The sequence below is a fragment of the Enhydra lutris genome, unplaced genomic scaffold (genome assembly GCF_002288905.1).
Source record: "Enhydra lutris kenyoni isolate GAN:26980312 unplaced genomic scaffold, ASM228890v2 scaffoldscaffold57, whole genome shotgun sequence".
In the NCBI taxonomy this organism is placed as follows: Eukaryota; Metazoa; Chordata; class Mammalia; order Carnivora; family Mustelidae; genus Enhydra; species Enhydra lutris.
The window spans coordinates 1,124,525-1,136,568 of record NW_019154141.1 but is presented as its reverse complement, the minus strand read 5'-3'; the positions used below and the strand labels follow the sequence as shown (position 1 = coordinate 1,136,568).

Below are 12,044 nucleotides of genomic sequence, written 5' to 3'. Positions count from 1 at the left end.
GCCGCCGTGGTACCGCCCTCTCGCGGCTGCGCAGTGGCGCGACCCCGGCCGCGCCGACCGGTAACCCCGCCCACGGGAAGAGGCGGGCTCGGAGTGGGGCGGAGCGACTGGGAGATTCTGGGAGAGAGGACCTCAGGAGAGGCGGCCTAAGCTTTTGCCTGTTCGCAGCCTACCGGGGAACGGCATAAAAGTCCAGCCAGGTTTGAATTAACTTAAATTATGGCATCATAATACGAAACAAGTATTTGAGTTAGGCCCCTGTGTGGTAACAGTTTTTTAAAACACAGCTGAGCAGCATCAGGCAGTGGCGCAGACGGCCTGCGGCGGGTGCCTGCCCGGGAGTTGGGAAGCCGCTCGAGGGGCTGCGCCGGGGGGCTTGTCGCGGGGGCTTCCGGAACTTCCTCGCCTGGCGAGGTGAGGATGCTGGTCTGGGTCAGTTGCGGCCAGTCGTGCTGTGTCCGGTGGATCACGCCGTGTGTCAGAGATGGGGGAGTGTTTCCCGGGAGGAGAGGGAGTTGATCGGATGGCGGGCCAGCCATGGGGGTGGGGGGAGCTTCCCGGGGCGGCAGGACGAGCCCCCTTCAGCATCCGCGCGGTTCCGGAGTCTCCGGTTGGGGCTGCTGGGGAGGAGGGCCCCGCCCACTCAGCGGGAAGCTGCGGCTCCGCTTCCGGAAAAAGTGCGGGAGCCGGGAGGAGGGCGGGCCGGGTACCGCGGCCGCGGCGGGGTAGGGGTTGAGGGAGGTGTTTGGCAGGAGTCCCACGGGCCCTGCGCCGGGGAGGCGGGCGCGGCCTTAACTGTTTGCTTCCCGGTGCGCCCAGGGGACCTGCCCTGCCAATAACGCGGTTAGATTGTATTTGGCCCAGCGCCGCCCCACAGCCATTCGCTGGGTGTGCTAACGAGTTACGTTTCTGATTGTGTCTCGCGCAGGCTGACAATTCAAACCGAGTTTGTTCTGCCGGACTCGGGGACTGCGATCGTGAGGCATGGAGAGCCGGGAGAAACAGTCCCCAAGTTAGCATCCTTCTGGAGAAGCTCCAGTCAGTAAGTAGTCACCCACCCACGGTGAGACGTTACCACGTGAGGGTGCAGGATCTTTCCAGTAGGTTTAAGGGTAGTGGAGGAATGTAGAGGCAGACACATCCAAGAGATCCCTAGCCCCTTCCAGAGTTATCAGTCCAAGGCCCGTGGACTGGCTTCAGTTGTGGGTATTTACTTTGATTATATTGTCAAGGGGGTACCTCCAAAGTAAGAAAAATTGAAGCTCTTTGGCTGGAAACAGTTTTGTTTTGCCTGAGTTTATATAGGATCCTAAATGGATTGGCCAGGATTCCATGTATCTGTTTTGTGTAAATGGTTTTAGTCTCCGTGTTCAGTGGTCAGAAGGTTTTCACAGCCATAGTCATCTGTGATAATAGCGTTTGCATGTTTATGTCCAGAAAAGGAGTTCATTCAACAACTATTATGTGCCAGGCTTAGTGCTCAAAGAAGTACAAGTGATACATGGTACTGTTTTTTTCCATGTTTTTGCGTGGTATGAATATCACAAAGATTTCATGCTGAATGAATTTGCCGGTTGTCCGTTGTACTGCAAACTGTAAATTAAAAATGAGGACTGTGTCCCCACCACGTGTATATACCATTTGTGCATTGTAAACACTTTCACATAAACGTGTATGTGTGTATACATATGTTACTAATACAGTGTTAGAGCTTCGTTTCTCATGCTGAAATGATGGAAGGTCTAATATTTTCTTGTTGCACTGTAGTAGATCTTCCGTATACCACTTCAAACACCATGATTCTAAGCAGCAGCCTTCAGATCGTGGCCTGAGTTTTTACTCTTCGCCATTCTTTCCTTAAATGATGTGTTTAAGGGATTTTAACAGTTTCTTTACACTCACGTAGTAACCAGTTGACTTGCTGTAACCTTAAACAGCAAACATTTTAATCTGATTGGTATTTTGAAGATTTTATTTATTTATTTAAGGCGGGAGAGAGAGCACAAGCAGGGGGAGGGCCGGAGGGAGAAGCAGACTCCCTGCTAAGTAAGGAGCCCCACATGGGACTGGATCCCAGGATCCTGGGATCATGACCTGAGCTGAAGGCAGATGCTTAACCGACTGAGCCACCCAGGCGCCTCTCTGACCTGTATTTTGTACAACTTTTTCTTCCATTAATTTAACCATTAATATATTAGATTTAAGTCTTTTGACTTTCCTCATCTACTAATTAGGGTTGTGGAAAACCACTTTGGTTGTTTTTTTACCAACAGTTGATTCTTGGAAGACTTTAAGAAATGTGAAATGCCAAACAGAAGTGAAGCCAACGATATTTATCTTAAAAGCAACCATGTTTTCTGTTTTCTACCTCTGTAAGGAAAAGAATAAGTCAAAACACATTTTTTTAAACTTCCTTCAACCTAGGTCCTTCCAAATGAAAGGTACACACGTAAATGAAATGTTAGTGATTTACCAGCTATGTGCCCCTCATAATCTCCCATTTGCATTTTTCAGGAATAGGAGAGCGATACTCACCCAGGATGGAAGTGTGTCCTTACTGTAAAAAGCCATTTAAACGATTAAAATCCCACTTGCCGTATTGTAAGATGATAGGACCGACTGTACCTGCTGATCAGAAAGCTTGTCAGTCCAAGCCAGCTCCACACGCTAAAAAAATGAAAGGGCCAGTCGCCGACTTAAATAACACTAAAGAGAAAAAGTTGGAGATGGCGAGTAAGAAGAGAAATACCAACTTGGTAAAGGACAAACCAGAACAGGCTACGAAGTCTTTTCCACCCCTGGCTGTTGGTTTGGAAAGATCAAGTAATACAAAGGCAAATAAAGACATCCAGAATCAAGGTCAGTGCTCTATCAAAACACTAAAAAATACTGAACCAAAGATAACTTTCCAGGGAGAAGCGAAGGGTCGGTTTCACGCATCAGAGAACACCACTCCTAGGAGGGAACTTGCCAAATATTTGCCTACATCAGGGGAAGGTAGAAGTAACCTTTCAGAAACTGAAACATCTTTACCTCTTGGCCCAGTAGAACCTTCTTCATCAGATCAAGATAGAAAATACTCTTCTGCCTTACCCAATGATGTACAGATCACTTCTACTAATTTCAGATTGGACAAAATTGATCCCCTAAGATGGAAGCTTCTAGTAAATTTACCAGATAAACCTCATCACAGTTCTCCCCTGAATCTCAGTTACGGGGTTGAAGGAGTAAGAACATCATTGTCAAACAACGAGAGACAGTCTAAGGCCAGGGACCACCTCTCAGAAGTCTCTTCTGACGTTAGAGACTCTGAGACTCAAGAAAAGAACATGGAATCACAATTTTTAAATTTTAAAGTTAGCCCAGTAGGTGACATCCAAGTCAGGGAGAACCAGGGAAAAGGACTGTACCTTGGAACAGAGGCACACGGCAGCAGAGGAAATGCAGAGAAAAGTGTATCTGTAGCAGAAATCCCGGAATGGGCTTCTGTGATCGGTGATGCAAAGAACATCAGTAGTGATGATTCAGCCACAGAGAATAAAGGTCCACATGAAGGTCCCAGTTCAAATTTGTTCACTCCAAGAGAGACGGCCTACAGTGAGCTGCTTTCTGTGTCACAGCCGCATAATCAAAGCCTTGCTTCTCTGGCTGTCAGATTTTTCCAAGAAGAGAAAGCAGGAGCCTGCCGGCCTCACGGAGTCCCTGAAGTGGAGGCGTTAACAGAGAGTGGTGAAGGAGCTTCTCTGCAGCCCAGCTCTGGCCGTGGGCCCCCAGTGTCACACCTCGGCTGCCAGCAAACCTTACATTCAGTCCTGCCTCACACCTCTTACGGCCCCTTCCATCAGATTGGCATTGCTGATAGGAAGACCCTTTCAAGCTCCCTGGGCCTGGAGTGGTTTCCAGAGCTCTATCCTGGTTATCTTGGACTAGGAGTATTGCCAGGGAAGCCCCAGTATTGGAATGCAATGGCCCAAAAGCCTCAGCCCACCAGTCCCCAGGGGGAGAGACTCTCAAAAGGTAAACATGCGCATTTTCACGGGCCATCCAGCCCATCCATACAGCTCTGTGCCTTTTGAATTAATAAGGTTCAGAATACTCCTGTTTTTGCTCATTTGACTTTTTTACCTAGGCACTCCAGTATACCAGACTTACAGTTGTTCTGAAAACATCAATTCTTGCTCCAGAATTAGTACCAGTGGTTTACCATTCTCCCTTACCCTCCACGCAGAGTTGAGGCCAGTTGAGGCCTGTCTAGGCCAGGTCAGCCAGTGACATTGATCACTTGCATTTCCGCAGCAGGAGGGGGTGGGGGCGTGGCCGGCGGATGTTGGGCAGCTGTTCAAGCTGTCTTGAGAGATCCAGTAAGGAGTCCTGGAAAGAAACGGACAGGCTGTGAGGCCGTCTCCTCAGAAGCCCTCCGGAAGCTCCTTGCCAGTGCCTAGAATGGGTCAAGTCAGGAAGTCCCTGGAATTTCAGGGAATCCTCCCTTTTCTCCTGCACAACTTGACCTTCAGTTATTGGACGATCTCTAATCTAGTTAACAATACATAAAGTTTCTTCATTTTCCTCACCAGGAAGCTTTAGATTTTTCTCTTTTAAGGTTTTCTAGAAGCACATTAGTTTAATGTAGCATTTAGATCTCGTGTGTGTGTGTGTGTGTGTGTGTGTGTGTGTAGCATTTACTAGTACTTTTAGCTTCAACAGGAGACCTGTAGCAACTCAGAATAGCTTTGCACCTGAAAAACTTGTAACATCTCTTTTTAAAAGGGACATATTTTCTCTCTCTGGTATATTTTATAAATTATTATATATTCACTAAACCCCAAGTCATCTAGTCTGACAACAAGCATTTTTTTTTTTTCCCTGATACGGTAATTAAGTCTTTCTAAAGCTGTCAAAACAGAAGTGTAGTGACTGGACAGTGTTGCTAGCTACAGGTACATCGTCGACTACTTTAGTGGTTACTGGTTTTCCTACAAACAGACCTAACCTCTAGGCCCTCTTTACAGACTTGTAGTCCGTCTCAAGGTCAAAGTTGAGGCCCGCAGCCCTTTCCCCATGCTGACCTAGAATTACTGTTAACACCTGTGTTGCTTTGTTTTCAGAGCGCTTCCATCTATTATTTCAGCGTCTCCGCGCTGAGAGGGGGGCAGTGATTTCTCTGTGTTTGGCAGGTGAAGAAACAGGCAGAGAGGAGAAGTGATTGGTTCAAGGTCATGTTGCCAGTAGATGGTAAAGCAGCAGGTAGAACAGTCTCTTCAGACCACATTTCGCCCTTTCCACTAAACCGCCTTGCAGAAAGTGCACCCTAACTAGAAACACAGGTGGTTGTCAGATCTCTGCTTCTCTGTGGTTTGCGGTGGCCCGTGCGAATCTCTCTGGCAAGCGGGACTTAGTTATTTCCTGTACTACCTTTGATAGTGCTGAAGAGTGTCTCTGATACAGGCACTTTTCATTTCAGAGGGAAAAGGGAGGGGACTAATGTTGGTCAGGGGATGACTATATCAGACACCGCCTGGTATGTTGCATTATGACCTCATTCAGCCCTCATGATGACTCAGATGACTGTCGCTGAAGGCGCTGTCCCACTTCCTTTATCGTTGAGGAATCTGAGCCCCCGAAGTGTCAAGTGACGTGCCCATGTTCACACAGTGAGTGGCAGTCAAAGAGAGAATCCGAAGTAGGCTCCGTGCTGAAATCAAGAGTCAGACGCTTAACCCACTGAGCTGCCCAGGCACCCAGGTTCTAAGTGCTTCTGTTCTCTTTCATTGGTCACAGTCTGCAGTACTGGGCATAGCTCAGCAGACTGATCGTTCTGAGGACACCACAGAGTCAGTGTTAGGATCCGTAATCAAAGGATTACGCATCGCCTCTTTGTAAGAGACGGCCCTGACCGGTCAGTTTGATTCTCGATGCTTGGCGCGAAATAAAGCTTTGCTTGACCTTCGCTTTGTATCAGTCTCGCTTCTTTGATTACGGACCCTAACATCAGGGTTCAGTAACTCGGGAACGAGAATTAGGCTTATGGAACTCGACAGCATTAGGAGTGTCTCGTGAGGTTTAATAAGAAGGATTTTCACAGACTTACTACCCAAAAAGTAGTTCTCCCAGCATTAGCCAAAGTAGATTTTAGAAGTTCAGGATTTAAATCCCTGGAGACTCCGCAAATACAAGGGTCTTAAGAGCCCTCAGCAATGGAATCGGCTTCCTTTTTTCAAAGGAAAGCTTGGTGCGTGCTTAGCCGGGGATGCTTGGCTGAGCCATGGCTGAATTCAGGTGCCTGGGCTCTCAGGACTCCAGCTGAAGAGATCTAGGTCTTTGGGTCCCACATCTGGACAACTGACAGTTGGACCTCATCCCCAGAGACTGATCCTGAAATAAGGTCTAAGAATCCTGTTTTCAAACAGTGTTTCTGCAGAGCAGCCAAGCTTTAAAGTACCCTTGGTATTGGGAGGCTGCCAGAGCGGGGAGCCTCAGACCCAGCACAGGGGATGGGGTGTGGACAGATGGGGGGAAGGGAGGGAGTGGTTTGGAAAAAACACCGTTCATTGAACTACAGAAAGCAAAACTTGGCTGGTGGGGATAGCAGAAGGTAAAATGAGGAAACCTGGGGCGCCTGGGTAGCTCAGTCAGTTAAGCGTCTGCCTTCAGCTCTGGTCATGATCCCAGGGTCCTGGGATCAAGCCCTGCATCCGGGCTTCTTACTCCACGGGGAGCCTGCTTCCCCCTTTCCCTCTGCCTACTGCACTTCCTGCTTGTGTTTCCTGTCTAATGAGGAAATAAAATGTTTTTTAAAAAAGAATGAGGAGACCTTACAGGACCATGGGTTTGAGGGGTTTTTGATTATTATTAAGATTTATTTATTTTAGAGAGAGAGTCTCAAGCTGAGTGCAGAGCCCCATGCAGAGCTTGATCCCACAACCCTAAGATCACAACCTGAGCCAAAACCGACAACTGCGCTACCCAGGTGCCCTGGGTCATGGGTTTTTTGTTTTTTTTTTTTTTTTTAAAGATCACAAGTAGGCAGAGAGGCAGGCAGAGAGAGAGAGAGGGAAGCAGGCTCCCCGCTGAGCAGAGAGCCCGATGCGGGGCTCGATCCCAGGACCCTGAGATCATGACCTGAGCTGAAGGCAGAGGCTTAACCCACTGAGCCACCCAGGTGCCCCTGGGTCATGGGTTTTTAAAGGCCATTCTCTCATCATCCAGTAGCATTGCCCTGGTGAGATGTTTGAGACAGGGCATATGTGGGGAAGCAGCTGAGCAGGGCAGGAGGAGTACAAGCCAGGATGAGGTCAGCTGGTAGCCAGAGGAGGCCGTGAGAGGGGAGGTTTTACAATAGCCAGAGAGGCATGAGAGGTGAGGCAGTCACATTTCTGGAGTTCCAGCCAGACCGGAGGGGTGATAGGAAGTGTTAGAGGTACACAAGGTAGGGACGGCTCCAGCATTTCTATGAGAGAGCGGAGCTATTGTCGCTAGGTTTGGGATGTAAGGATGTCAGCACTGGCAGGTCGAGGACAACATCTAGAGGAGATGGCCTTGGGTGTTAGCAGTTCCTGGGCCCGCAACCCAGCCAAAAGGGATGGAGATCAGAGTTCAGGGTCCCTGAGTAGCAGGAAGGATGACACTGGAGACGGTCTAACGGGACTTCTGTGGGTTCTGAGCTGGCCTCTCCCGGGCCCTGGGTTCTTTTATACCCACTGTGAACGCTTAATGAAGGTGGCTGCTGGTTGGAGAAGGAACAGTCGGGGGGGCACCCCTGTTCTGCCACGGCAGGGGAATTGGTTCTACCATCGGAGTTAACACAAAAGTGTTTCTTCCCATCTTTTCCAAGAATGGGTCATGTCATCCTTTATTTTAAGGATTTTTAGTCTTCACCTTGCAAAATAATTATTTCGGTGTAACTTCTTGGAAGCCAGTATGGCTTTTCTCCTTGTTCCTTAACGTAACAAGTATTTGGATAGCATTTTTACATCCATAGCAACTTTTACCTCTCTGCTAAACTTGTCGTAAATATTTGCTTCATTTATCCTTTATCCCGATGAACCCCACCAAGACCGAAGGACCAGCAACAGTAGAGATTCCCTGCCTGTCATTAAACAGAAAAACAGGTGCCGGAAAGCTGTAAATAGGTAGCCTTACAGCCTTCTTTCTGGTTCTACATTTTTGGTTCAACAGAAGTGAGAAATGGCTGGTCAGTAATAGCAGTGGGCGAATAGGGCACACGTGTTGATTCTAGTACATTGAGTGACACGGAACAGTAGATCCTGTAATAGTAGAAAGTTCTGCTCAGATGTTTGGCACTGGTGGGAATTGTAGACCGTTCATTGCACGGAGCACGTGTACTGGACCCGCTGCGCAGTCCGCTCATCGGATCCAAAACGTCTGCGGGTCCTGATCCCCAGGGGCTGCAGCCTGGCCCTGGGAGGCGTGGGCACGGAGTGTCGGGAAGGAGCCTGAATCCTGGTGAACGATCACAGTGCCTTCTGTTTGGAACCGTAGTTCCTTTGTGGGAAAGAAGCTCGACCGCTCTCAGGAGTTTGGAGCCCCCGACCAGACTTGCATCCTCCAACTTGTCTCTGATGCGGCTCTTGGGAGCTGTCCAGAAAGGTGAGCTGGAGTCACGGTCTGCTGGGTTGTGTTGCTGGTTCCAGGCATTTGGAGAAGTTTCTCTTCCTGTGCCCGTGGCTGGTACAGCAGGGCGAAGGGAAAGAGATAAAGAGACGAGTGCGTAGGCTTCCTTCTCTCCTCTTGGTTGGTTTCTGCCCCAGAAGTGGACAGAATCGAGAGCAGCAAACCTGGCAGAGTGGCAGCTGCCACTTACGGATTAGAGTTGGTTTCTGTACTGCCCCCCACCCCCGTCACCTACCCCCATCTCTCCCTTGCCCACCTTGATCGTCCCAGAGCCAGGAGGACCCTGCGCCTCGAGTGAACCAGTCGTAGTAACCTCTCCACTCAAGATTTTGACCAAACTCTCAAAGCAGCAGTAACTAAATGTATTAAAATTGAAGGTCTTCCAGATTTGAGCCTTTTCATCTGTTTAAAAAATTACCTCTGGTGGGGTTGGGCGGGGGAGGGATATGTAAATGCTGTGCATTACAAGCCCCATGCCCACGCTGACCGGGAGAACTTGAGTAATTGGCAGGTCACCGCCCCTGGTTGCCGTTCACCATAGCAACCGACGTGTTTCTTTTTAAATAGGCTGGGTCAGGTGCAGTACCACGGTGAGAAGCGGCGTCGGGGGCATCACCATGCTCTTTACCGGCTACTTTGTCCTGTGGTGTGGCTGGAGCTTCAGGCATCTGAGTAAGCTTTTTTGATATTTTTAACCGAAATCACAGGTCACGTCCCATTACGGGACCTCCGGGGGGCTTGTGGGGGGGGGCGTCCTGTGAATTGCTTTTTAATGATTGTGCTGCTTTATCTGACATACCCTCGTGAGTGAGCCACTGCCTGCGGCTTTAGGGTTTTTTTTTAATTAAAGGTTATGGTTAAAATGAACTTTATAAGATTTGACTAGAATTGACATAATTGCACCTGTGCTCTAGGGACGTGAGGTGGCTAGAGATCGGGTGGTCTTGTGCTCTCTCCTCTGAAAGTCGTTTGTTTGCCAGATCAGCACCCTTCTTCATTCCTGCCTTAGAACTTCTTTTTATCGTTGAAACGGAACAGCTCTATACCCCCGAGAGCGAGGGAGAAACAATACAGCTCTCACTCATGTGTCTGAGGGTCTCAGAAATCTTAAACATTACCTTCACCATGTAAAACAAAACCATCCTTCTAGTTGGGACTTCAGCTTGCATCAGATCTTACCAGGAGGAAGAGTGTCTGAACTTCATTTCTCTTTTAGTCCCAAGATGACTTATCTCATTTTTTTAAAGTCCTGCTTTATAAAAATATGTTTTTATAGTTAAAATGTTTAAAAGACAAAGTATGTAAAAGAATATCCAAAAAAGCCCAGTATTTTTCCACGATTAAAAAAAGCCCAGATGCTTTCTGAAAACTTCTGGTGTAAAGGTACAAGACAGCCATTAATAACAGTGTAATTCACAAATGCTTAATAGGACTTGGGGTGCCTGCTGGCTCCGTTGGTAAACCATGTGACTCTTGATCCCGAGGTCGTGAGTTCAAGCGCCACTTTGGGCGTGGAGCCTACTTTAAAAAAAGGTGGGGGGACTTGACTCTAATTGGATTTTCTGACTGATTGGGTGTCTAGTAAGTGGGAGAGCAGATCAAGCAGCAGAAACAGGACTGCGGTAAATTTCCTGCACACCGCTGGTGGGGCACTGGTAAATGTGCAGTCCGCCAGTCCGTTGATTAGGAAGAGGAGTTCCTTTCTCATCAGCTCTGTGTTCATGGAGACTCCCAGACACCTCACTTACACTTCTTTCTCAGGGACAAGCCCCCCGTTAAAGGCTTACCTGTCTGAAAGGGCTCAGGTGGTTGATACCTGAGGTTTGTTTTTCACATCTTTGAAGAAAGTGAAGCAGAAATTTCTGATTGCCCCTAAGACTTTATTTCTGAATCTGTAAAACAAAAGGGGAATGGAATGATCTGCACACGCAGGAGACAGACCGTCTTTAGAAGTGGCTTCTTGGCAGGGGGACTGGGTGGCTCGGTGGGTTAAAGCTTCTGCCTTCAGCTCTGGTCATGATCTCAGGGTCCTGGGATCAAGTCCCGCATCGGGCTCTGTGCTCAGCCAGGAGTCTGCTTCCCCCTTTCTCTCTGCCTTCCTCCCCCTTTCTCTCTGCCTGCCTCTCTGCCTACTTGTGATCTGTCTGTCAAATAAATAAATAAAATCTTTAAAAAAGAAAAAGAAGTGGCCTCTTGGGTCCTTATGCTTCTCTCTATTTATCCAAAGAGCTGCAGCGCTGGCGGAAGTGGTGACCGGGACATAGGATGGAAGCCTGGAGCCCGCAGGGGGCGTACACTGGGACACCAGCAGCGAACATTTAACCATTGAAGATGGTTTGGGGGAGAGGGAGTGAAAAGAATAAAATTATTGGAATCTAAAATGGTTACAGAGGAAGTCCATTTTTTGACTGTGGACAGGCCTGGTTCTGGGTGAACATTTCCCAGTAGTCTGAGTCGTTGAGGTCAGCGGACACCTGCCGATTGAGGTCGAGCCCAACTCTGAGTGACAGAGGGAATACACTTCATAGCTCCCGCTTACACGAGTACTGTGAGTCTGGTTTGTGAGGCCAGATTTACTACTCGTGCCTGCAGATATCCGCACAAGTTCATTTGCACAGCCTGCCCCAGTCCTGCATGTGACGTGGCGGATGCAAGGCTTCCTCCCGCAAGACCAGAGATTCTTTTCCAAACTGGAAATGCAGACGCGTGAGCCTGAGCTGCCAGAAGCCAGCATCCTGCAGACGTGAGGCACGAGTAACTGCTCTTCACAAAGCCAAGAAAAAGAAGTCAGGAATGCTCGTAGCTTGCTGAGCCGTGTTAAACAGCCTCCTTGATTTGGTCTCCCAAAACGATGCTCCGCACCTTCCACGGGCCTGGCAGGAGCTCTCCTTGGGTGAGCAACAGTGCTTAGGTTTTGCTTCCGGTTCAGCAGCGGGCAGAGAATCCATACAAACAGTCCCCACCCGCCTTCCCGTCCCTCCCGTGGAGGCGTTTCTGGGATGGGCAGGCTCTGCTCCACCTGTGAGAAGACTTGCAAGGAGGGCCCCGTTCTGGAAGGCCAGAAATCCTCAAGGGCCCGCCCCATTGCCTGGCTGCGCCCTTGTGCTCTGTAGGGTGGGTTACCCCGGCGTCAGCTACCGGAGTTGAGGCCTGAGTGGGAATATCTGAAAAGCTGAGTGGACGGGGGAAAGTACTTTTGTCTAATACACATTCAAGTATTTAGTTCTTAAAGATCATCGTGTTCTGTTAGCAATGGGGTGTGTTACTCCTATGGGAAACCCTGTCTGCTGCCACTGTTCCTAGTCCTTGTTTGTCCTGATTTACAGATGATCCTAATCAGCCTGCATCCTGTGCTACTCTGTGGGATTACCACCACCTTTCAGAAAGAGCACATTTTTAAATGTATTTTTACT

At 48.8% G+C, this 12,044-nt stretch overlaps 1 protein-coding gene across 4 annotated transcripts; it reads left to right on the top strand.

The window, feature by feature from the left end:
* The first annotated feature begins 370 nt into the window (after positions 1 to 370).
* On the top strand, positions 371 to 11,012 carry LOC111158175 (chromosome unknown C17orf80 homolog). Of its 4 annotated transcripts, none has more exons than XM_022520075.1 (6): positions 371 to 414; positions 929 to 1,042; positions 2,515 to 4,017; positions 8,500 to 8,607; positions 9,199 to 9,303; positions 10,859 to 11,012. In XM_022520075.1, exons 3-6 carry the CDS (start codon positions 2,541 to 2,543, stop codon positions 10,882 to 10,884), a joined length of 1,716 nt encoding a protein of 571 aa, XP_022375783.1. In that variant the 5' UTR covers positions 371 to 414; positions 929 to 1,042; positions 2,515 to 2,540; the 3' UTR covers positions 10,885 to 11,012. The 4 variants fall into 4 exon arrangements, with proteins under 4 accessions (XP_022375783.1, XP_022375784.1, XP_022375785.1 ...); XM_022520076.1 differs by having other exon boundaries at positions 414 to 432; XM_022520077.1 differs by lacking the exon at positions 371 to 414 and having other exon boundaries at positions 601 to 1,042; positions 2,515 to 2,859.
* The last annotated feature ends 1,032 nt before the right edge of the window (positions 11,013 to 12,044 follow it).